This window comes from Mixophyes fleayi, chromosome 2 (genome assembly GCF_038048845.1).
Source record: "Mixophyes fleayi isolate aMixFle1 chromosome 2, aMixFle1.hap1, whole genome shotgun sequence".
NCBI lineage: Eukaryota > Metazoa > Chordata > Amphibia > Anura > Limnodynastidae > Mixophyes > Mixophyes fleayi.
The window spans coordinates 180,442,258-180,465,761 of record NC_134403.1 but is presented as its reverse complement, the minus strand read 5'-3'; the positions used below and the strand labels follow the sequence as shown (position 1 = coordinate 180,465,761).

The window sequence follows — 23,504 nt, the reverse complement described above, 5'->3', positions numbered from 1 at the left end:
AAACGGCAGACAAATTATACTATAGGTGGTACTATATACCCCAGACAAGCTGTCTAGGAGTTGTCAGAACAACATATTGATAAAGACCCTTGGTCAATCCTTCTTTCTCACACCATACCTAATGAGAGCGCCCCTCCAACAAGCTTCTCTCTCATATACTGGCAGCTGCTAAATCTCAAATAGCCAAACATTGTAAAGACCCTAATCCCCCCTCTGTGCAGAAATTACATATGGCATGTTGCAAGGATGGACAGTATTACATACAATCCCCATAAATTCAACAAGGTGTGGGCCCCATGGTACTTACAAGACGCAGTTGCCACCCCTCTTCAGCTTCCCCCCACTATTAGAACATAGGCTTTGGGCCACCTCCAGAGCCCCCGGACTGGGTGCGGTACACAGAGGGTAGGAACCTTGTCCTTGTTGATTGATTTATTTATTTTTTTAATTGCATGGGACGTTTGACCCTGGCATACACATACTATCATTAACATTTTTTTATTCTCTTTCTGTCTTTCCTTCTCCACCACTCCTGTCTTCCTAACACCTTCCTTAATTTGCTGATCCTTCTCCCCCTCCTCATTGATATAACACATAAAACTAAGAGCAAACATTGTGTGTGTGTGTGTGTGTGTGTGTGTGTGTGTGTGTGTGTGTATATATATATATATATGTAATATATATATATATATATGACTGTGCAGTTTGTATTATGCATGTTTCCTCTTCAAGTAAATAAAAGTTAAAAAAAATTAATTTAAAATGGGCAGGAGCCCAAAACAAAGTGCCCCAACTCCTTAGCACTTTAACTAAAACAGAGTGTGATCCCAGGTGGGAGGGGTATATTAGGGGAGGAATGTATGTTCAAAGAGGTTCATTTTAAAGTGCCATACTCCTAGTCCATCTACTCTACACCAATGTTTCACAGTGTCCCCTAATGGCAGGAAAGAGAAATGTTTGTTTTTTTATTTTTGTCTGGGGAAAACAATGCAGGAAACTGTCAATTGTGAGATGTGAATGTTGCCATAGAAATCAACATTTAAATGCTTGTAAATCAGATGAAAAACACAGATGAATGCAGATTTAATACAAATAGTCATAGAATATAGTCCTTTCAATTGTTCGCTCTCTACACACAGGAAATGTATGAAGTGTCATTTAAGGAAGAGGGGTGCAGAGCATATTAAATAAAAGTTTTGTTTTTTGTTTTAAAAAAAAACAAACATGTCTATACAGAGTGTAAGTATTTGAATAGGTACAACCATTTATAGCAGCGAGAGTTGTTTCAGCTTTAAGAATTGTACAGGGAACATTGCCATTGTTCTCCTCATGTTTTTACTTCTGTTTTAATTTATGTATACACATTTATTGGGCTTCTTTCAACCTCATAAGATCTCTGGATACAAAATGACAAGTTTTAAAAATTCCCTTTTAAAAAAAAACAAAAAACACCCCGTGCGTGTGTGTGAATATAATATATCTCTATCTATATATCTCAATTGCATTTTACCTGTAGTATGCTTAACAGACACCTATAAGATTCAAGGTGTCATTTACACAAATGACCTCTTCACCAAAAGAAGACATGTTTAAATGGATATCTACGGTTTTGGCACACTCCCAAATAAAATAAAGACTGCAGTGGATCCTAAACTAAATATTGTCTCGCACCATTATTTATATTTGAAATCGTTTCAAAACACACATCAAATACATGGTCCTCCTTGCTCTGGATGAGCATTAAAAAAAAAAAAGGGAAGAGCCCTGTTTTTTGCTGCAAGGAGAGGCAGGTTTTTAGTGAAAGGGGCTAGAAGCAGACAGCCTCTTTACCCAAAGGTAACTTTGCTGTTCACTACAATTATATCATTTTATTGTGCCAGTCTTGAAAGTATAGTAGCAACATAAAGTCATCTATAATGCAAAAAGTTATACACCTCATTGTTAATATTGTGCCCTAATAAAAATTCAGTTTCTCTCCATAAACAAAACCCTGCTACATCTAGTAAACTTGGAAATGTTGACTAAAAGCCTTTCATTGTATGTACCATTTGTCAGTTATACAAGAGTTAATACACTTAGGTGCATATTCAATTATGTTTCGGGATCGCGCCGCAAAGTTAATCCACGGTACCGCAATAACGTGGATTTTCGTTCGCACCCCATAGGGTTGCGTACGAAAATCTGTACTGTATTACTAGCAATACTGTGCACTTTCCGCGGACCGGAATCCTAATTGAATATGCCCCTTAATGTGATATTAAAAGACTGACTAAGTTTACAAGGCTTTTAAACCGCTCTGTACAATGGACATAAGCACCAGTGTGTCACAAGTCTTTGGACTCATGCTACCACGAGCCTACTTCATAACTGGTGTAGTTTCCATGTAAACTGCATTGCTCTCAAGCATAAGCTACAATAGGACTAAATATTCCATACCTGAAGATAAGTTGTGGACATAAATGAAAACGGATGCCCAGGAAACATGTGCTGTAACCTATAATCAAGAAAATCAGAAGTGTGCCAGAAAAATGATTTAAGCAAAAAAGTACAAGAACCAGATAGACAAGCAGAAAGATGCAATAACAGCGACAGAGCAGTGTGCAGGTGGAGGTACAACTTCACAGCAACACAAAGCTAACCTCTTCCAGCACTGAAGTCAGATAAACACCCAGCTCATCAGCTGGTTTCAGTACAAAATGCAGACTTCAAAAGGAGTTGCAATAATTTATGTATTTGAATACAAGTCTACCAAATCTGGTAGGTATTCTCTTTACTGAAGAAAATATACATCTCAAAAGTATTCAAGTTTTTAATACGTCCATATAGATACTATACATGCTCTGTAATAGCACATCACTCTGGCACATTAAAAGAAAGGGGGGGGGAAAAAAAAATGGATTTCTGTTCATGTCTTTTGATAGAACTTGGAAAGGTTTAGAAAGAATAGCCCAATTGTTCTTAATGTAAGCAAGGGAAAGTATTTAGCAGTAGCTGGCCAACATAAATGCAGATGTATTAAGGATCCATTCACACATATGTGCTGGAGAAAATTAGTAAAAACCCATGAAAGCGTGCGCTTAATATTTTATATACACTTTCATGCGCGATGCTATCACCAATACAATCTATTGTATTGACACGCATAAGTCATAAGTTGTCCTGTGTTCTAAAATGTTAGAGCTGCCTTTAAAATTTTAGAACGCAATGGTGGAAATAGCTCCATTGACTCATGCCAACTAAAAGCAGACAGGTGTGACCAAGCCATACAAGTTCATTCAGTAGCTATTGTCCAAGTCTGAAAATGACCAAGTACATCAAATGATGTAAAAGCAATAGTGTTCACATACTACTTTTTCCTTTCTTTGAAAACAAAGTTCATTTTGCAAAACAGAGTATAAATCAAAGGGTAAAAACAGAAATACATGTTCCATTGGGGACAATGAAGCACAGATTTACAGAACTGTATAACAGGTATTTGTTTGTTTAAAAAAAAAAAAAAAAAAAGGAGATAGAGAAGGCTAGTCTTACCCAAGCTGTTTTGGGTAGACATAGGATTGGAAAGCTACAGGAGTAGGTTCAGAGTTGGGCACAACCAGTAACTGCAGTTATACATCTGCAATGAAACCATTATTAAAAGACGACATTTGATCGCTAGAAAGATTGCCTAGTTCGTTCCATACACTAAAATAATTGTAAGTCCTGGATCAGCTATTATCGAGTCCTACTTTAACCAGTTCTGTAAACATTACAGTGTAAACAAGCTCATGTCAGCTCTCGTTAGGGTATATTAGATCACTGCTATCGTCATCAGCAAGGTGCCACTTGTCTCCGGCGTCTGATGCATTCCCAAATCCATTGTGGGGTTACACGTTTTGCAACTTCAGCACACTCAGGAGTGTCACCCATCACATGTGTAGCAGAAGAGACATCAAATTCTGGGACAAGATCACCATCATAGGCAATGAAGTAACGTCGCAGTTTTGCAAAATCTTCAAGTGTAGGAGGAAGATAAAGCCTCACCCCAGTGAATATATCCAGAAGAGTCTAAGGACAGACATTACATAGCAGCATAGTTGTTATTGATAAAGAGATACAGGGCAATCATTTTAAGATGTTTCTTGTTAAAAAAAAGAAATCATGTTTAATCCCCAACAATGAATATTTGACTTCCTCAGTCTCTGGGTCCTGAAGAATTCTGCTATAGGCAATACCTGTATTGTGGAGAGGAGAGGAGGGTGGGAGAGTGTCTAGATTCTAAGGGGAAAACCAGACAAGACAAAATACTGAATAATATTCAGTACTCTTCCAAATATTAGTTTTCTCATTTTATCTGTTCTCTCCCTAATACAGATGACATTTATTATATCAACAGAGAACCATTGTGTTTGATTAAGGGCACTCTTAGGATATCTTGATAATAAAACATCTTAAAGTTTATTGATATACATTAAAAATTTAAGTGTCTAATAATCAGTAGCAGTGAAATATTAAAATTGTTGATTATGAATAGAGCCAATGAATAGTTGATAAAGAACTGTTAAAACTAGCAATAAATGCTAGTACGCGCCGTTCTTTCTAATAATGTGTAGATCAGGGTCTTAAAGGGTTAATAATCTGTACCCTTTATTGATATAGTTTTATAGCTAGTGGTTGGGCTCATTAAAGTGTTACGTTGAGTACTCTGGTAATGCGGTAATATTGCCACGGTATTATACCCCCCCTCCTATATGAGAGAACACTATCCGTGAAGTGATTGAGCTCATAAATAGCTATCATGAGTACTCTGCTATATACTCTGGACAATAGTCATCCTTATATATGGTCCGCTATTAGTTTAGAAATTTCAATATACTTCTAGTATTTCAGATATAGGAGATAATAGGGCAAAAGTATCTTATAAGATGGTCTTTTGTATTGTATCTATGTTCATTAATATGTATCTCCTATTAGAAACAAACCAGACACATTATCAAATCTAGCCCCAGCACTGCAACGGTCTGCGTGCCAAGCTGAATCTCTATCCCAGATGACATTTACCCTACTGTCATTTCTATATTGTTACTCCACATGTAGCTAGGTATACAATCATATTTTTTTCTCTGGCTGAATAAGGAACTGAACAAACTTCATTAAAGAAAAAAAAAAAATCCATTCTCTGCTGTAACTTCTGCTCACCTCACTGATACATCCCTCTCTAATAGAGATCTAACGTGATACAAGCAGACAGAATAATAAACACAGGATGGAGCGAATGACTGGTATAGGCATAACAGTTTCTTACCTTAGGGGTGGATAGAGATGGAGTCACATTGTGCCCATTGCTGGGGCTAATCGTGGACATTTTAGCCTGTGGAGAAGCAGGAATTGCCTTGTAAATTTAAGGAACAAACATTGAAAATGATTTGCTTCAGGACAAGATCGGTCAAAGATGGTTGTGGAAAAGCAAGATGCTCATTAAGTAAGAACAACATTATACAGTCGCATGGATTAACTGCTCACCTTCTTACTCTCTACCAGCACAGGTGATGCCGGTTTTCTCTTGGCTGCTTTAGGCGGCTGTTCCTTTTTCCTAGGCTGTGGAGTTTTACCACCTAGAGAAGTACACAATGAAAACAAAGTCATAACTCACTGCCGTCTGCTGGCTCATGTGTCTATGAACCGGAGAATAAAAGTACAATGTGATCTAGATAGAACCTGTTCCGTGTAAGATAATTGCTCAGGTACAGTAAACATTGCTACCAACTGAAATAAGGTACCTTGGATTTTCAGTCTCTTGTCACCCCTTCCCCCTTCAAACATCTATACTTGAAAAAGCTCAATTGCTGCTTGCATAAAATTAATCATTAAAGCAGATATTTAAAGCAAGCACATCTATAGCAAAGTAAGATTTACAAAGCAGTAAAACCCTTACTGTCATTTCTTTTTTCTTTCCCAGGTGACTTTGACGTTGATGTTTTGGGTGCTTTCACAGAGCCGCTTGGAGTTGGTGGTCTTGAGTTTCCTTCATTCTCGCGACTGCCATTCTCAGATGAGCCTTCCTCATCTTGAGAGGATGTAGCAGTGATCGTAAAATCAGATTTCTCCTTAGAGACTCGATAAAGCTCCTGAAAGGAAGAGCAATACAATTATCATAAGCACAGGTTATATAACAGATAGGTGTCAGAATAATTGAAGCTTGATATAATTATAATTAAGGTACGAACAGCGCTACTTGTAAAGTTGTACTTGATGTAGCACATGATGGCACCTAGACTATGGAGTTATATCCTGACTCCTAAATTGAATAAAAAAAACACAAAAAAAAACAAAACTCAAAGTAACAGTCCATAAATACAGGTACTATTATGGTTATGCCACAATTTTAATTTACCATTACAGTACTATTTTCTGATCACTGCATCGTGCAGTTATACACACACATCGCTGCAATCACACCATCCCGATAGGGATTTGAGTGTCGATATTACAAAGTGATTCCAAGCTATCTACCTAGTTATCGGACTAACATAATGCAAAATAGCAGATAGAAATTGTAAAATAGAAAAAAGAAAAAAAAAAAAAAAAAAGATTGACTGAAAGATGACTCTTTCACTTGTGCATGCCATAAAATTTACAAGTACATAGCTCCCCTGTTCTCACCTTTAGCTGCTGTAAAGTGGTGGCAGTCTTCCAGTCCTTGTCATCACGGAAGCGGGTACAACGCGGGAAGCGAATGGAAATCCCACCAGCTGTGTGAGCCTCCGCTTTGGAAAACTCTGCTCCAGTGATCTCCCAAATAGGAGCTTCCTGTAAACAGATTGATATGAAATATACGCAATACTTTAGTAAACTTTGTAAAATACAGCTCTATTCTGTATACTTGTTCCAGTAGTAATGTCCTTTGGTTTTCATCAATATTACTAGCATTCCACCAATAAAGAATCATGGATTACAGCATTATAGCAAAACACGTGTAGTTCAGACCTTTTTTTTTAGCAAAATAATCAATCTGCAGCCAATTTGTCATTCAGAGTTCTACATATCTGCACATACTATAACTATTCAACATACACTTGCTAATAGCTTGCATCATATCTGAACAGGGAGGAGAAAACCATATCCACTAATCGGTTTTGTGACCATACACACCACAGATTAAGTGGTGCTTTAAAAAGTCTACTACTATATTAAAATCAATATCTTGCTAGACTAATTTTTTAGTTAGTTTCAATAACTAGGTATACAGACTTTATTTTCAGGTCAGTATTGTATGATAAATTGGTGGACTTTACCTCGGGATCTCTTATAAGGAAGTCTGGGTAATAGTTCTTGTTGATTTTCAACCATGAAGGGATTTTGGATGGGTCCTGGAAAAGGGAAGGCAAAAATTATCTTATTTCTAAGTTACCTGATGTTGACCACAATTAAAACAATAAGCTATATTCCAGCATTAAACCAGGAATAACATTTAAAAACGTCAATCAAAAAAAAAAGGTATACAAAGTATAAGAACATTTTAAAATTAATACATACAATTTCAATTTGTTTCGCATATGATTTCTGTTTGAGTTCAATAAGATAAATCCATAAACCAATACAAATGTATTGTTGATAGAAATTCTAAACAAATGACCAGTCCATAATCAAGAATCTTCCTATATCAAAAAGTTAAATGCCCAAATACAACCAAATATAAATAGCAATCCAAGGACCTGCCAGCAATGAAAGTGATTGTGATTAACTCCAAATAAAGATCAGCTGTTCCTGTAGGATTTCCTTGCAGTTTTCTTAGTTACATCCTACAGGGATAGCCAGGATCTGCAAGGAGATTTCAAAACATCTATGGAATATCATTGTTTAAAGGTACCAATCAGAAGAGTATTAAAGCATTCCAAAGACATTACATGTCAACACATGGAATACTGAAGACTATAAACAATAAAAATGGAGAAAATGTGGCACAACTGGGACATTGCTCAGATCAGGAGTCCTTCCAAAAGGAGTCCTTCCAAATAGAATGACAGGACAAGCAGACAAGTCAGAGGCGTTCAAGAGGCCTACTGCAACATCAAAGAAGCTGAAGGAATTTTTGTTACGAACTGGTCACTCCTTGCATTTAACATTATAGGCTATCACCATCAGCAGCTATTTATATAGTGCTACTAATTCCGCAGCGCTGTACAGAGAACTCGCTCACATCAGTAACTGCCCCGTTGGCGCTTAGTGTCTAAATTCCCTAACATACACACACACACACACACACACACACACACACACACACACACACACAGCCTCTGGTCAATTTGATAGCAGCCAATTAACCTACTGGTATGATTTTTGAAGGAAAGTGGAGCACCCAGAGGAAACTCACGCAAACACAGGGAGAAAATACAAACTCCACACAGATAAGGCCATGGTCAGGTATCGAACACCTGACCCCAGTGCTGTGAGGCCGAAGTGCTAGCCACTAAGTCACTGTGCTGCCCTAGGTAGAGTGCCAAAATAGAAGCCATTTCCCACAATAAAAGTACATCCAATCTAATCGAAGTTTTGCAAAAAAAAAAACAAAATCATTCAATTACCCCAAACTATGCAGGAATGTCAGTTCACCACCCAAAGAACACCATATCTACTGTGAAGCATGGTGGTGGCAGCGTCGTGCTTTGGGTCTACTTTTCTACAGTTAGGACATGGGCTCTAGTAAGAATAGAGGGCATAATGAATAGCAATATATTTTGTCATGAAACCTTCTGGCCTCTGTCAGAAAGCAGAGGGGAGTTTTGCCTTTAAACAGAACAATCCAAAGCAAATCAACCAAGAAATATCAAAATCTTGGAATGACATAAGACTGCCCAGACCTCCATCACTTTGAAAACTTGTGGAGTGGCCTAAAGAGAAAATTTCCTCGCAATTTGATGAACGTTCAATTTTTATTTTTTTTACAGACCGAAAACAAATTAAAAAGGCTCACTGCTATAATAGAAACAAAACGTGCTAACAGTCCAAATATAAAAGGCATCCATTATTACCAATTGCTGGTGTTTGTTGCCATAGATCTGACACTTCTTGCTGATGAGCCCTATGGTCTAGTCCAGGGTTTCCCAAACCCAGTCCTCAGGGCTCCCCAACAGTGCAGGTTTTCCATATCTCCTTGCTGGAGCACAGGTGTATTCATTACTGACTGACACATTGTAACAGATCCACAGGTGGTCCTAATTATGTCACATGTGATCCAGAAAACCTGCACTGTTGGGGAGCCCTGAGGACTGGGTTTGGGAAACCCTGGTCTAGTCTATTTCCAGTACAAACTTTTATGCTAGGAACACTCTTTTGGTCAAGTGCTATCTTAAAGTTTTGTCCATTTTATAATGTAACAGCACACATGTCAAGACTTTGAGAAAGTGCTACTGGTGGTAGTAAGTCAACAAGGAATCCATGAAAACATTTTACACACTAGGTACGACAGAGTGCCATAACCCCCATTGTATACCCCAATTCAAAGTATCTAACCTTACTGATCTTCACCATGTCCAGCTCATTTTGTAAACGTGCAAGGGTGGCATCATCATAACCACTTGAGCACTTTGTCACCGTGCACCACTTGCGGGTCTCCGGGTCATAGCATCCCATAAGGAAGATAGACATTATGCCACCTAAGGTGAATATTTAAATAAAATAAAAAAAACAAATCCATATTAGCCAAAAGCAAGCAGAAATGTGACAACTGACATTGTAGCTATTTATTAATAACAATAGAGGGAAAATGTTTCTAGGATCACTAACCATTTGCTCCCTTCCCATAGAATGCCCCCAATACTGCAAGATCGGCCGTATCAGCCATAGCACCTTCATTCAAATAATCCTTCTTCACCTTTAGCCAATGTCGCTTTCCAGGTTCATAGGTTGACTGAAAGAGGGAAGAATGCCAAGATGATACAGTGTGTTTGTGTGGTATTTACCGATTTACAATACAAATACAAGAATTCATGCATAAAACAAATTACACAGCTCACTCTAAATACCTTCCTTTTTGACTGTTGCAGAGCAGCCAGGATACCACCTTCACTGTTGGCTTGTCAGTAAGCAGCCGCAAGCAGACTGGTTGTTCTGACTGTTGCCAAGCAGCCGAGACAGTTTCCGGTTGAGCTTTCTGCCCCCTCCTTCCCGGCTGGTTGCCTAGCAGCTGGGATACTTTGATCAGGGACTGTAGTCTCGTTACTGCAATCACCTGTAGCTGCAGGGGGGCTTGCGCCTGATGGAGCAATCTGATTGGCCCTTTCTACTTTAACAGTGCAGGCTTAGCCTCCCTGCCGGTTACGGTTATTCCTGCACCTCATTATACCTGCTCCTTTGTTCTATATTTGCTGTTTGATTACCTGTTGCCGACCTTCTGCATGTCCCTGGATATTCTCCGCTCGCTCGATCCTTGGCTTGTTTCTCAACCATCCATGCTCCCTGCCAGCCTCGACCTTTCAGCTTGCATATGGTTATTGTTGTTCACTGCCTGCCCTCGACCTTTTGCATTGGTACTGGTTATCCTGTGTATACCACCTGGTGTACTACTATGCCCAGCCTACGTAACTCCTATCAACCTGGTTTCTAAGATAAACTCCTACTTGCACCGAGTATAAGACCTGGTAGGGAGGGTGCATCCGAGTACCTAGGAGAATATCACGCTCTACGGGAAAGGACGATTGCTATAGGTTTCCAATGGGAGCTGCAACACCTTGGTTAGGGTTGTATAACATTATGAACTGTAAATTTGCAGAACAGTAGAGTTCTCTGTGCAAAGATACTCCTTTTCTTATGTCTTGCTAAACGTTAACAAAACAGTGAAATATTGCCTACTTACATATAATGTATCACAAGTAATACATTGTGATATCATTATTAATAAAGCTGTAGTAAACTTTCAAAAAGGCACATGACAAAGTTGTTTACATTAGAAAAAAACGAAATCAGTAAAGAACCAAATTCTCTTTCCCATTGTGCAGAGCTTATTGGGAACATCTGAACTGACAATACATACCTTTAAATCTTTTAGTACCAGGCCTTCTAAACCCTCCCGAATAACTCGAGTGATCATGTCTGCAAGATCTGATGCTTTCTAGGAAGAGCGAAGATTTATAAGTGTGAACATACATTTGTCAGTTTTAACTAAAACGTGTCAGTAGGTACATCATCTTGTATAAGTGAAATTAAAACAAATAATCTAGTGATATACACAGATAAGACACTCACTGTGACATGTTTCATCTCCGAGAACATTATATGGTTGGGGATTTCCACCATGTTGTCACGTATAAACTTTCGTCTCTCACTCAGTGGCCTGTGATGAGAAAGAGCACTTGTGAGTGCGATATAGGAATAGAAAGCTGTATCACAAGATGAAGTTGTCACACTCACCTGTCCATTAAGCTAACTCCATTAAAATATATGCAATCAAAGACAAATAGGCATACATTGGCATCCTTGAAAGCAGCTTTCTGTAAAGAAAAAAAAAATTGAACATAAATACATTGAGATTACTCACAAATCTAAATTCTGTAGCTTTATTTCTCAAGCAGTCTCATGAACATTGGTCCACACTGCAGAAAAAAACCCCCAAAAAAAACGCTCCTACCATTAGCATCACAGGGTCTCATTCTAAAATGAGAGGTAAAATTCCGTCTGAGGGCTCTAAAGAAATACACCATATACACCAGTAATGAACTGCACACAGTTTATTTATTTAGCATCTACATACGTCGTGTACATTTACTGTGAAAAGAACCAAAAAAGACCGACGTCTTATGTATCCTGAATAGATAACAAATTAAAGACACCACTAGACAGTATACCTTGTGAACACCTAATGTTCCAAATGGAAGGGGTTTTCCAGTATTTGTATCAATAAGCAGCACTTCAGAGTCCAATATAACACTGTCACCACCTGGGAATGCTTTAGGAATATAATCTTTGAAATGAGCAACCTATAAACAAAGTCAGAAAGTCAATCCTACAATTAAACAAACAAAACAAGCAAAAGACACAAGCAATAGAATAATGAAGACAGTTCTAAGCCAAAAATAGAATGCTGTTTACACAAGCTGGAAAACACAAGACCCAAACAGGCCTTACAGAGAAAACATGTTAGAAAGAGTGAATTGCCTTGTGGGGAAGAACTGGCTTGAGACTCCGGCTGAAGTAATTGAAGTGATCACCGTTTTTGTGTACTTGGACTCGTTCCCCATCATACTTTATCTCTGCATACATTCCATTTGGACACTTCTTCATGGCATACTCTATAGATTTGCAAGCTTCAGCCTAAGAGGGAGAAAACGTGGGCAATTATTTAAAGAGAAAGCGTGCACAAACTATTCGATGTCCATGTGTGATATGCAATAAGAGTCCCCTAAAACAACAGTCATATTCCTGAGATCATACATCCAGAGCAGAGCCGTAACTTAGAATTCTAGCGCCCTGGGCGAGAAAGACAAATGCCGCCCCCCTAGCCCTCAATTTTAACCAAATTAACCTAAAATATTCCTAAATTGCGCCCCCCTTCAGCGTTGTGCCCTGGGCGGTCGCCCCTGTTGCGCAGCCCTAGTTACGGCCCTGATCCAGAGTCACTGGCTTCATCAATCAGCTGCCATTTCAATAATAATGCATTCTACAGCAAACATTTTCTTTATCTCTGTTACCCATTTAAACATCACAATTTTATCTAAAAAGGAGAATATTTCTGCCATTTTCTGTGCGCTCAGTAGCACTTTGTAATATATAAAGATTTTCAAAGAGGTTATGGTGGCGGGTGGTACTCAGTTGCCTACACTGATATGTCAAACATGGTTTAGTGCGACATAAAGATTCCGAAGCCTAACAGCACGACATGACAGAAATTAAGACTTACCATTACACACACACACACACACACACACACACACAATTCCCAACAGGCTTTCAATAAACTACGACTATAGAACAGTGCATTATTCAAGAGAAAAAAAAATACATAATTATGTATGACTAGATCATGGTTTCTAAAACCAAAACGGTTAATTTTGCGTGCAAAGGAGGGCAGTGACTATTACAGCTATGTAACAGCTTGGTCATCAGTACAGGAGACCAAATCAGAACATACAGGGCCTGATTCATTAAGGAAAGTTAAGCAAAAAATTTAGTAAGTTTTCTTGCTCAAGTCTTCTGGACAAAACCATGTTGCAATGCAAGGGGTGCAAATGAGTTTAATATTTTATACATAAGGAAAATACTGGCTGTTATTTCATCTAGCACACATACTTGATAGCTTATTTGTACACTGAAATGTAAAGTTAATCTAGGACATGCCCTACCCTAACTATAAATCTGCCATCACATTTAAAATTTACCTCCCCCTCCAATGCAACATGATTTTTGCCTTACTTGCTTACTTTTGCTTAACTTTCCTTAATGAATTAGGCCCACTGTAACAAACATCTATATTATTCTGCTTTTGACCGAACTCTGGACTATATTTCCTAAACGATTACGTGTGTCATAAGATTTAATCCAGAATCAAAATGAAAAATCCAACCAACGAGGCTATGGGATGTCAACAAAGCAGACATTTTACTGCTACACAAGAATGTATATCCCGGCAATTTCTGCGACAAATTTTACAAAAATAACCCAAAAACCCTCTCGCTTGGTGTTTAGAAAGAAGAGATGGATATAGAATATTCCACACTTGAAGTACGAGTTTATGTGGACTCATAAGAAGAGCATACAGTTCTTACCAGCATAGGCTGAACAGGTGTCATAAGGGAAGCCTGTACACTAAGAGTGCGTTTCAGCCCTGGCGCCTGCTGCTGATTGCGCAGAACACGCTCTACAACATCCCCAAGATTACGAGAGGCTTTGAATGCATCATATGCATTAGGATCAAGAGCATCAAGTCTGCAATAAAGAAAATGTCAACTCCCTACAAAACTGTTGCTATACATCAAGCATGAAAGAACATACAATTACATGGTTCACAGCTTGTAAAATACTGCAAATTGTTTCCTATAGGATTGTTCCCACCATGACCTATTTATCACGTGTTAACATGTGCCATACTAGAATGCATTGTTAAAAGCACATGAAAAATGCATCAAAAGCACACCACTAAACCATGTCTAAAGTGCACATTCATTTTCATGCATTTTTACACATTTTCCCCAGCAACGTGTCCTAAAAAAGGCAATGTTCTATCCCAATTCCCAATAAGAATATCACATATAAACAGGATTTCTGGAAATGCTAATCAGCTTAAAAGCCAACAACTCCCATTTCACAATTGGTACCTGTAAATTTAAATATACTCCACAGATTGTAGTAATTAAATAAATCCTTTTCTTATTAGAAAAAGGGGATCTAAATGGCCCTAAGCCTTCTATCAATATCAATCAAAATTGCTTTCAGAAGTAAACCACGCATTATAGTTATCCCAATAGCACTAAATGATATAGCTTCAGATATTTTACGGTCCAGCACATTCCCCTCTCTCTGTCTAAAGCTAAACTTGGCAAAACATGGTTAAGCGCAAGAAGATTCAAGATGCTAAACACATGTAGACAATGCTACTTTGTCAGAAGTTTATAATATTTAAAATGTATTCTATAGAAGCAAAAAAGAAGAAAACTTCAAAAACATTACTTACACATGTTTGGCTCCAGAGTTCATCTTCAAGTCATGCTTAATCAGACGAATTATGCACTTAAGATCATTGGCCGTACACCTGCACACACAACAGTGGAATGGATCCGTTTAACTACAGGACTTTGAGTAAGACACTTTTGCACTCTAAAGGGTATATTTACTAAACTGCGGGTTTGATAAAGTGGAGATGTTGCCTATAGCAACCAGGTTATAGTTATTCAGTACATTCTACAAAATGGCAGCTAGAATCTGATTTGTTGCTATGGGCAACATCTTCACTTTTTCAAACCCGCAGTTCAGTAAACATAGCCCTTTGGTATTAAAGGAACACTATAATCTCCCTGCAAACCATCATACACACACACACACAATATAAAAAAGTCCCCCCATAAATATGGATTCATACCAACAGTACTATAGCAACCACATTCAAAACAATTTATTGGGCTCTGTATATCTCCATACCTTCATGTATATAGTAGTAGCTATATGACAGCCCCATAATATTACACACAATTGGTTACATAAAGTGTATTGGACCTTGTTTATCATACTGGTCAGGAGATTGAAAGGAGTCCAGAATACATTTTTAAATTTAAAGAGACAAAATAATTAAATAGAAATATAATGTTTATATTTGTTCTCCTGCTGAGGGTCACTTTGGGTGTACAGACATCTTGTTGTTGATCTGGGATTAGAGTACTTTATGCAAGAATGGCTTTTTATTCAACATTATTAAAAATGTACTTTTCTCCAGCCAAAGATAATAAAATATATCACCTGCATGCAATGTCCTCCAGGACTTTCTGCTGGTCTTCTTCTTTGGTCATCTGTGAGAGCTGGTTCAGAATGTCATCTACTTCATGGATTGTCAGGAGACTCTTTCCAGCGGGTGGGAAGGATTTGCTCTCTTCAAAGAAGATTCGAACAGTCTCCGATACATCTCCCTAATTACAAATATATAACTTTAGGCAACATGATCAAAAGATGTGAAAAAAAGGGATACAGAAATAGCGCAAAGCTTGAGATCTTATATAAAACAATTTAATAGCTAATATATAGCTTGTTAATACATAAATAAAAATTGAGACTGCAATATAATTTTGTAAAGGACCAGAAATAACAATAATATGGACACAATCCTCAATTTAAGTGCCAATATATAGTGGAAAATATCGAATCCAATGAAAATATGATCCAGCACAGTATGGTATAATGGTAGAATGCCAGTTAATCAAGCTGGCTATGGTAACCGTCCGCTCAATGGGTTGTGCATAACCAATTGTAGTTGCAAGTACAAGGTATGTGAGAAAAGATAAACACTTAATGGTAAAAGGCTAGTTCATAGCTATCTCACAATTATGATAGTCCGCACAATTATAAGTGCATGTCCATATAGATTTGTATAACAGGTATATGTAGAAGAGCACTTGCTCAATGTTAGGTTTAAGAAAAATGTTCCAACCTGTAAATAACTCCGATGTAATCATCATATGGAACCAAGTGCCCGTGGGCGGATTCCAGCAGGATGACATCGGAGTTATTTACAGGTTGGAACATGTATATGCTTTAGCAGGACCCAGAACCTGCACAGAACAGCTGCAGCTTGATTTTATTGTCCAAGGTTGATTAGCGCCCGCACATTTTGTTGTTTGCATGATCAAAAGATTTACACTTTGCCATCATGAATAAGCTTAAATGAAGACAATCATTAGTCGAACTTTGTTTCCTTTTGTACACTCTTTTAGTCTTACCTGCTCAAGGTCCCGAACCATTTCCTCGAGGTTGCAGTTAAACACACGACTGAAGAGTTTGACAATCTGTTTGTCATTAAGGTTGTATACATTCTTGATAACACCTGGCAGCAGCAGTTTTACTGTCAGGTACGTATCTCCATGGAAACCATCTGTAGAAAGCGAGACCAAGAAGTTGACTCCATAATTATTATTATATATCACAGCACTCATACTACTTAGTCAAAATGCAGTTTCATCATAATGTAGTATTGTCAATACCAAGATATTCAAACATCCAAAATTTTATTTAGAGAATGTCATTCAATATAATGCTCCAGCTAGATTTGCAGTGCATACTATATAATTAGCATTTCAAACAGTACCTTCACCGGTCCCCTTTGTCAGGAAATCCTGGATGATTTGTGTCTTGGCATTGTAGCTTGGCTGTTCTGCTACCATGGCACACAGCTTGCGGAACTCACGCAGCAAACAGTCCTTGTGTTTGGGATCACACTTTGCTGTGGAAAGACTTGAGCCACTGCTGGAACTGGGTGCAGGTAATGATGGATCTGCTTTTGCTGTCATAAGAGATTAGAATTTAAAACCAAAATTTATTTTCCTTCAATGTCTGTGCAATTCTGCCTGGTTCCATGGCTAATAACTGCATAAATTCTATATGTTTGACAGATGTAATATTGTATCAGTTTATGTTTTAACTTAATTCACCCCATTTCTCAACTGACACCACTTTCAAGACACTATTAGACATGGGGCTGAAGTATGTTTTATGCTGTTAAATAACAAACATATTTTTAAAGGCGCCAAGACTCAGCAGCACCCACCGGCCAGAATCAGAATCACACAAACCATAAATAAATGAAAATCATACATAGAAACAGAACAAGGACACACAAGGTTGAAGATGGTGCAGCACGGTGGCTTAGTGGTTAGCACTTCTGCCTCACAGCACTGGGGTCATGAGTTAAATTCCCGACCATGTCCTTATCTGTGTGGAGTTTGTATGTTCTCCCCGTGTTTGCATGGGTTTCCTCCGGGTGCTCCGGTTTCGATCCACAATCCAAAAACATACTAGAAGGTTAATTGGCTGCTATCAAATTAACCCTAATCTGTGTTTCTGTCTGTTTGTGTGTGTATGTTAGGGATTTTAGATTGCAAGCTCCAATGGGGCAGGGAGTGATGCAAATGCGTTCTCTGTATTAGTGCTGCTATATAAATAAATGATTATTATGGTGCAGACATGAAAGGGCCATGTATGTAAGCATACAATCTAAAAAGTGAGAATATATCACATTATCAATATTACAAATCTTTGTTTCTACATGACATTTGAGAAGCAGCTAGCTTCACTAAAGGAGATCTTTTGACATTTATTCATGTAACTTTCCTCAGGCTACAGAAGCAAAACATAAAACAGTATTAGTAAATTAGTCACAAGGCTTGAACCTCTATTGTTTACTTACATAATGACAGGCCACTAAGACTGAGGAGACAGACCACAGTAAGAACAAGCAGAGCAAAATTTTACCCACACTTATGTTAGGTACACACTACAGGTTTTTCACCCAATTATTGTGCCAATTACACAATAAATGAGTGTTAGGTCAGATATGGCATTAGTGTGTATACTCCCACGATCATATTTTATCGTACCAAAGCACATCGTATTGTTTCAATCGATTTTATAACCAGACCAAAAATCCCTGTAAGTGATGGAATCATGTCGGGCAAATTCCTTAGTGTGTATGCACTCAGGACCAGCAGTGCAGACAGATCTCCATAGAGTTTACAGAGTCACAATCTTTTCAGTAGATGGCTATAACAGATGCAGAGCACAGTTCTGAAGGTAAATAGTATAAGTGTATACGGATGATCATGCTGATAAGGACTTTGTTGTTTGTAAAATAGTTAAAGATATCACATTGGGAGATTAGGCATACGTTTAAATCATACAGTTTGAATTACTGTGTTTCTTAAACTGTTAATAGCAATCAACAACTCTATGTACAAAATACAATCACCACATTGCTGTTGATAATTCTTAGTTCTGCATCACCTTTCTATAAATGTTTATAATGTCAGGTAACTTTATGAAGTATTAAATAGTGGATTAATGGCAGCGAGTAACACAATATTAAGTTAAAGGATTCATCCACAGGCAATAGAGTACATAGTGGCCTATTTATTAAAGCAAAATCCCTTGAAAACATCAGTTTTCAGGGGAACATTTGCATCTTAAATTAAGTTGTCATGTATTAATAATAGGGCATCGCAGCAGAGATTGTAGATATTTGTTGCTTTGACTTTTTCATTGAATTCCAAAGCAGTCCCCATAGATGTCTATGGGGACTGCTATTTTGCACTATTTAACAAGTTTCAAATGGGCGCTAGCCATTGAAGCCTATGAGGAGAGCATTGCGGTAGAGGGATCTTCAGATCCCTCACCGAAATTTACCAGCTCTCCCTTCCGGTCACTATAGCAAAGGTGGTCACTTTGCGATAGTGACCATAGAAAAGATAGGATACAGGTCGTCACAGGAACAGCAGTTTTTCGCGATTGCTGTTCCTGTTGAAGATTTTTAATAAAATACTCACGATATTTATCTTTACGATAACGCAAAAGAAAAATACACACAAACCAACATTCCCCCAAAATCTGATAACTCGTACAGCATAATAAACAGAAATGTACAAACTAGGAAGCAGAGCTACTGTCAAATAGTTTTACTAGGATGGCGCCTTGTGAATAGAAAAAGAAATGCAAACGTTTGTAGAAAACAAGTGGCATAAAAAATAAAAATAAATAAAAACACAGGAACTGTGCAGTCTAATATCTAACTACAAAACACTGGAGTCACACAATAAGATAAAAAAACAAAAAAACGAAACCCCACATATTTCTTTTGGTTCTGCAGTGGAAACAGCTGCTAAGGGGATATAGATGTTTCTCTGTATTAATCCACGTAGAGCAAGCTTTTGTAGATCGACAGCTTGTACACTAACTATAAACTACTGAATGCTGATGACAAACACCCACCTGAAAAACCAGAAAATTTCAGAGGCGAAGGATTTGCGATGGGCGTTTTCGAGGTTGTCGCACCTTGTGCTGCTGGTGATTGGTTCGCCTTTGACGGAGTCTTTTTCCGAGGAGTTGGAGCAGCACCTACTTTAGCAGAAAGCTCTGTGAAGAAAGTCAAATTAATTAATTTTTTTTGGACAAAGGCAATCTAGGATTGCATAGTGCATTATTTTACTTGACTGCAAACCTCAGTTATGGCCTTGCTTATTCTGGATTAATAAACAGATGTGCAATACAGGCAGAATTCTGCACAATATAAGAAAGCAGTGAATCAAGGTTATTAAAGAATGCCAGTCAGATATTACACTAAAACTGTACTTTATACTGTCAGATTCCTCCTCCAAATTAGCAGTACTGCGACACAGCTTTATATTGGACACTTGCAATACGAATTTCAAGAGCTGCCAATAGTTTTCTTTGTCATTTTAACAGCAAAGGTGCTAGAATTAAAATTTAAGGCGGCCCTGTCTGTTTCAACAGGAAAATGAATCATCCACAGCATCTGGTTGGTTCTCAGGAATAGTGGTGATGCAGACACTGGATTCCCAGAGTTCTACATTTTGAGCCAGAAGGAGGGTGTTAAAAGTAAGTTTAATTCTGGGCTCAGCTCTCAAATTACTATAACTTTCCTTATTTGCATAACAGATGGAAGAAAATAGTGCTTGTGTTTGAATACAATGAACAGTCATTTTCATAAAAGATTTTTCATCATAGAAGACAAATATAACAGGAAGCATTAGCCTTCAAAGAGGCCACACACTACCTTTTACATGCTGATTAATCAGATCTTTCTCAGGGTCCTGTAGTTCTTGCCAGCCTTCAAGCTCTGTTATATCATCAATTTTCTTGGTGGTTGCCCGTGCACGCTCCAGTTTTTCAAACATGCACTTGACATGATACCACTCTTTCATGTCTCCGGCGGATTCACTGAAAGGATTTGGAACCACTTTTCCAATCCGCACCATTCCTTTTCCTATCTTTTCCTTACACTTCTTGCAACCAGCAGTTCCACGCTTGGCATATTCCACACAATAACGCTGCTCTGCCATGTTGTGGCAGCTAGCAGTTCGAACAGCAAAGTTTGAATTAAAAGTGACAAAATTAGGTACGCCAGAGACGTGGCAGCGTAAGGGAAAAACACGCTGTGAGGAGATATTTGTTGACAAATGGAAGAATGTCCTTGCTGTCTGATGAACAAGCTTATATATTCTTCTCATAAAAGCCTTGGGAGAAAAAAATGCAGAATAGTTTCAAGTTAAAACAAATAAAGAAAACGAAGTAACAGACAACATATGCCACTCACAACTGTGATATGTGAACGAATACACCCTGCCTAAAAAGAAAACCAAAAAGTGTATAGCAAATCATGATTTATTTATATATCGCCACTAATTCCGCAGCGCTGTACAGAGAACTCATTCACATCAGTTCCTGCCCCATTGGAGCTTAGTCTAAATTCCCTAACACACAGACACAGAGAGAGAGAGACTAGGGTCAATTTGATAGCAGCCAATTAACCTACTAGTATGTTTTTGGAGTGTGGGAGGAAACCGGAGTACCCAGAGGAAACCCACATGGGAGATACTCCAAACTCCACACAGAAAAGGCCATGGTCACAAATCGAACTCATGACCCCAGCGATGTGAGGCAGAAGTGCTAACTACTAAACCACCGTGCTGCCCAGCAAATGAATCTATATAATCATGCTACAAAAGAAACTTTGGTGAAAATACAGTATGAAGGGTCCATTGCATCTTTATCTGATTGTTTGTGTGTTTGACATTAGGGGCCATATTTATTAATTAACGTGGTTTTGTCAGTTGCAATGACAGGTGAGTTTTTGGCCCCATTTAATAAAACATCATCCCAAGACAGTGCATCTGAAAGGAGGCTGCCCCGGCAATGATTTCACTCCCATTGTCTCTCTTTTCTCAAGACACTATGCCAAAGTTGCTTTGCGCATGTGTGACCTAAGGTCAGTCACGCATGCGCAGAGACATACGTGCGATAGTGACTGGATGGAAGAGCAGGTAATGCTCTCCCATAGGATTCAATGACATCTTCAGCAATTGCGGACAAGTTCCAAAAATCTTTGATTTTCGGAACTTGGTAAATCACACAAAATAGCAGTATCCAGAGACGGGACTGCAGCATAGCATATATGAGAAATCTGCTGCGATCCTATAGTTATAAACACCTTCTATATTTAATAATGCGGTTATCCCTTGAAAACGTTTTTTTCTGCTTAAATGACCTTGATAAATAGGCTCCTAGATCACATGCAGTTTCCAATGTTTTCTGGAGTTAGTTGACATTCACATTTATACTAAAATTTTCAACATGTATGCAGGTTCATGTAATTTAGCATGTTGTTGTATGAGATAAATAGCACAATGACCAGGATGTTTGCAATGTATTTATTTCAATTGAGGTGCTTAGTTCAGTGCACTAATGACAGGCTGGTAATAAAACATAATTAATTGTTACATTCAGGTAGGTTACCAAAGTGATTTGCATATGGGTTTTCCCCTATGTCTGAGAATAACGTTTATTAAACAATCAACATGTTGAAAATATCGCTTTGGAGAAAAGTAAAGGAAGAGTTAACAGAAATCCTGACATTTATGATAACGACTAGTGTATGTGAGTGACATGGTGCTGAGAGTTACAATTGAGGATCTTTACATATTACCCAAGACATGGAACCACATTAATAGATCAGAGTTGAGATTTACAAACAAGTCCCGTACTGCTCAGTGCCAAGGACAGACCGACACGGTGCATCTAGGAACAGGCACTAGTCAGCAGGATCTAATCTTGTGTAAACCCGGTCTTAGAATTGTCCATTTCCATATTAGAGCTGCCAGGAAAGTGCTATTTCCGTCAGTAGACGTGGCCCAAGTAATCATAGGACAGCGAGAAGAGACCATGTGGTACACGCTCGCCACAGTACACATGCCCACCTACACAGGGCAACACACTATCTGCTCTCTCCCACCTTACCTTTTATCACTGCCGTGCAACACATCCCTCACCGGCTGGTGAGCAGAGACATTCAGGAAAGACCGGGGATAGTTGGAGGCCTACGAGGCCTCGGATACTTGTCACTTCCCCTTTAAATCCGGAGGAGGACCTGAGTTTCAGCGCTTAAGAAAAGCAGCAGGGAGCTGGTGACGTCACAATTAAAGGCGCAGGATGAAAAACATTGTGAGGACAAAAATAAACTTGAATGACTGACGTCAACACGCTGTGTTATGGTTGGAATCCAAGCCACGTTTCATCCTGGATACAGCGCAGCCAGGGAGTGACTGGCGACTTGGCATATTTACATAGGTGGAATGGAGGTAGGGATTTACATCAAATCTATTAAAAGCACCAGGTGGGGGCAGGAATACAAGTGACAATAAGCTCCCTTCACTTGGTGCTGTTAATTACTTGGATGACAATCCCTGTTTCTATTCGGCAGGTGTCACACACTGCTTAAAATAACAGGGTCAGATATTCCAAACTTTGCAGTTTTTTGTTTTTCTTTATAAACAGCTGCATTGGAGTGAAGTTCTACATATATTAATGTTTAATATGTTCCTAGGAGGTTCAGTATGGGGAAAAAAGTAGAGTAGAAGTATAGTGATCAATTCCCATTAATTTTCGTAATGTGGATGCTTCAGAAGTCTGCATACAAAAAAGAAAACAATTCTTATTCATTGTGGTTACAGATTGAAACTCAGGAATACAGTGCTCATTTATGTGAACTCTTTGTGGTGCCTACAGTTTGATTCATATCCGAAAGGGGGTTAAGTGGAAAACAGCAATTTAATACTAGAGATGGCCACTACAAATATTGGACCACAGCGTTGTCTAAAGTTTTTCTCTCCCTCAAAGTGGCAATCTTTTCAGCTCTCCTCAAACAACCAGACACTACTATGCTTTTCATTTTGGAAGTTGATGTCTCTTTAGTTGGGGTAGGAGCCATTCTTTCTCAGAGATCTTCCATGGAGAAGTTGCATTCTTGCGGTTTCTTTTCTAAATAA

General features: G+C 38.4%; 1 protein-coding gene across 2 annotated transcripts in view; it reads right to left on the bottom strand.

Moving 5' to 3' along the window:
* Nucleotides 1-22,624, bottom strand: part of LIG3 (DNA ligase 3) — a 66,780-nt gene extending 44,156 nt beyond the window's left edge. The window contains exons 1-21 of one of the 2 annotated variants that reach the window (XM_075195037.1): nucleotides 22,477-22,623; nucleotides 20,237-20,696; nucleotides 19,432-19,575; nucleotides 16,760-16,954; nucleotides 16,395-16,546; nucleotides 15,421-15,587; nucleotides 14,642-14,719; nucleotides 13,737-13,896; nucleotides 12,130-12,285; nucleotides 11,820-11,951; nucleotides 11,386-11,465; nucleotides 11,221-11,308; nucleotides 11,009-11,086; nucleotides 9,763-9,886; nucleotides 9,490-9,632; nucleotides 7,272-7,346; nucleotides 6,640-6,786; nucleotides 5,912-6,104; nucleotides 5,500-5,591; nucleotides 5,282-5,347; nucleotides 2,794-4,044 (exon numbers count right to left, since the gene is read on the bottom strand). In XM_075195037.1, coding sequence (XP_075051138.1) covers nucleotides 3,808-4,044; nucleotides 5,282-5,347; nucleotides 5,500-5,591; nucleotides 5,912-6,104; nucleotides 6,640-6,786; nucleotides 7,272-7,346; nucleotides 9,490-9,632; nucleotides 9,763-9,886; nucleotides 11,009-11,086; nucleotides 11,221-11,308; nucleotides 11,386-11,465; nucleotides 11,820-11,951; nucleotides 12,130-12,285; nucleotides 13,737-13,896; nucleotides 14,642-14,719; nucleotides 15,421-15,587; nucleotides 16,395-16,546; nucleotides 16,760-16,954; nucleotides 19,432-19,575; nucleotides 20,237-20,690 — 2,961 coding nt within the window. In that variant the 5' untranslated portion in view covers nucleotides 20,691-20,696; nucleotides 22,477-22,623 and the 3' untranslated portion in view covers nucleotides 2,794-3,807. Of the gene's footprint in view, nucleotides 1-2,793; nucleotides 4,045-5,281; nucleotides 5,348-5,499; nucleotides 5,592-5,911; nucleotides 6,105-6,639; nucleotides 6,787-7,271; nucleotides 7,347-9,489; nucleotides 9,633-9,762; nucleotides 9,887-11,008; nucleotides 11,087-11,220; nucleotides 11,309-11,385; nucleotides 11,466-11,819; nucleotides 11,952-12,129; nucleotides 12,286-13,736; nucleotides 13,897-14,641; nucleotides 14,720-15,420; nucleotides 15,588-16,394; nucleotides 16,547-16,759; nucleotides 16,955-19,431; nucleotides 19,576-20,236; nucleotides 20,697-22,476 lie in introns of those variants that run through there. The other variant, XR_012688019.1, reaches the window with a different exon arrangement.
* Between the last annotated feature and the right edge of the window lie 880 nt (nucleotides 22,625-23,504).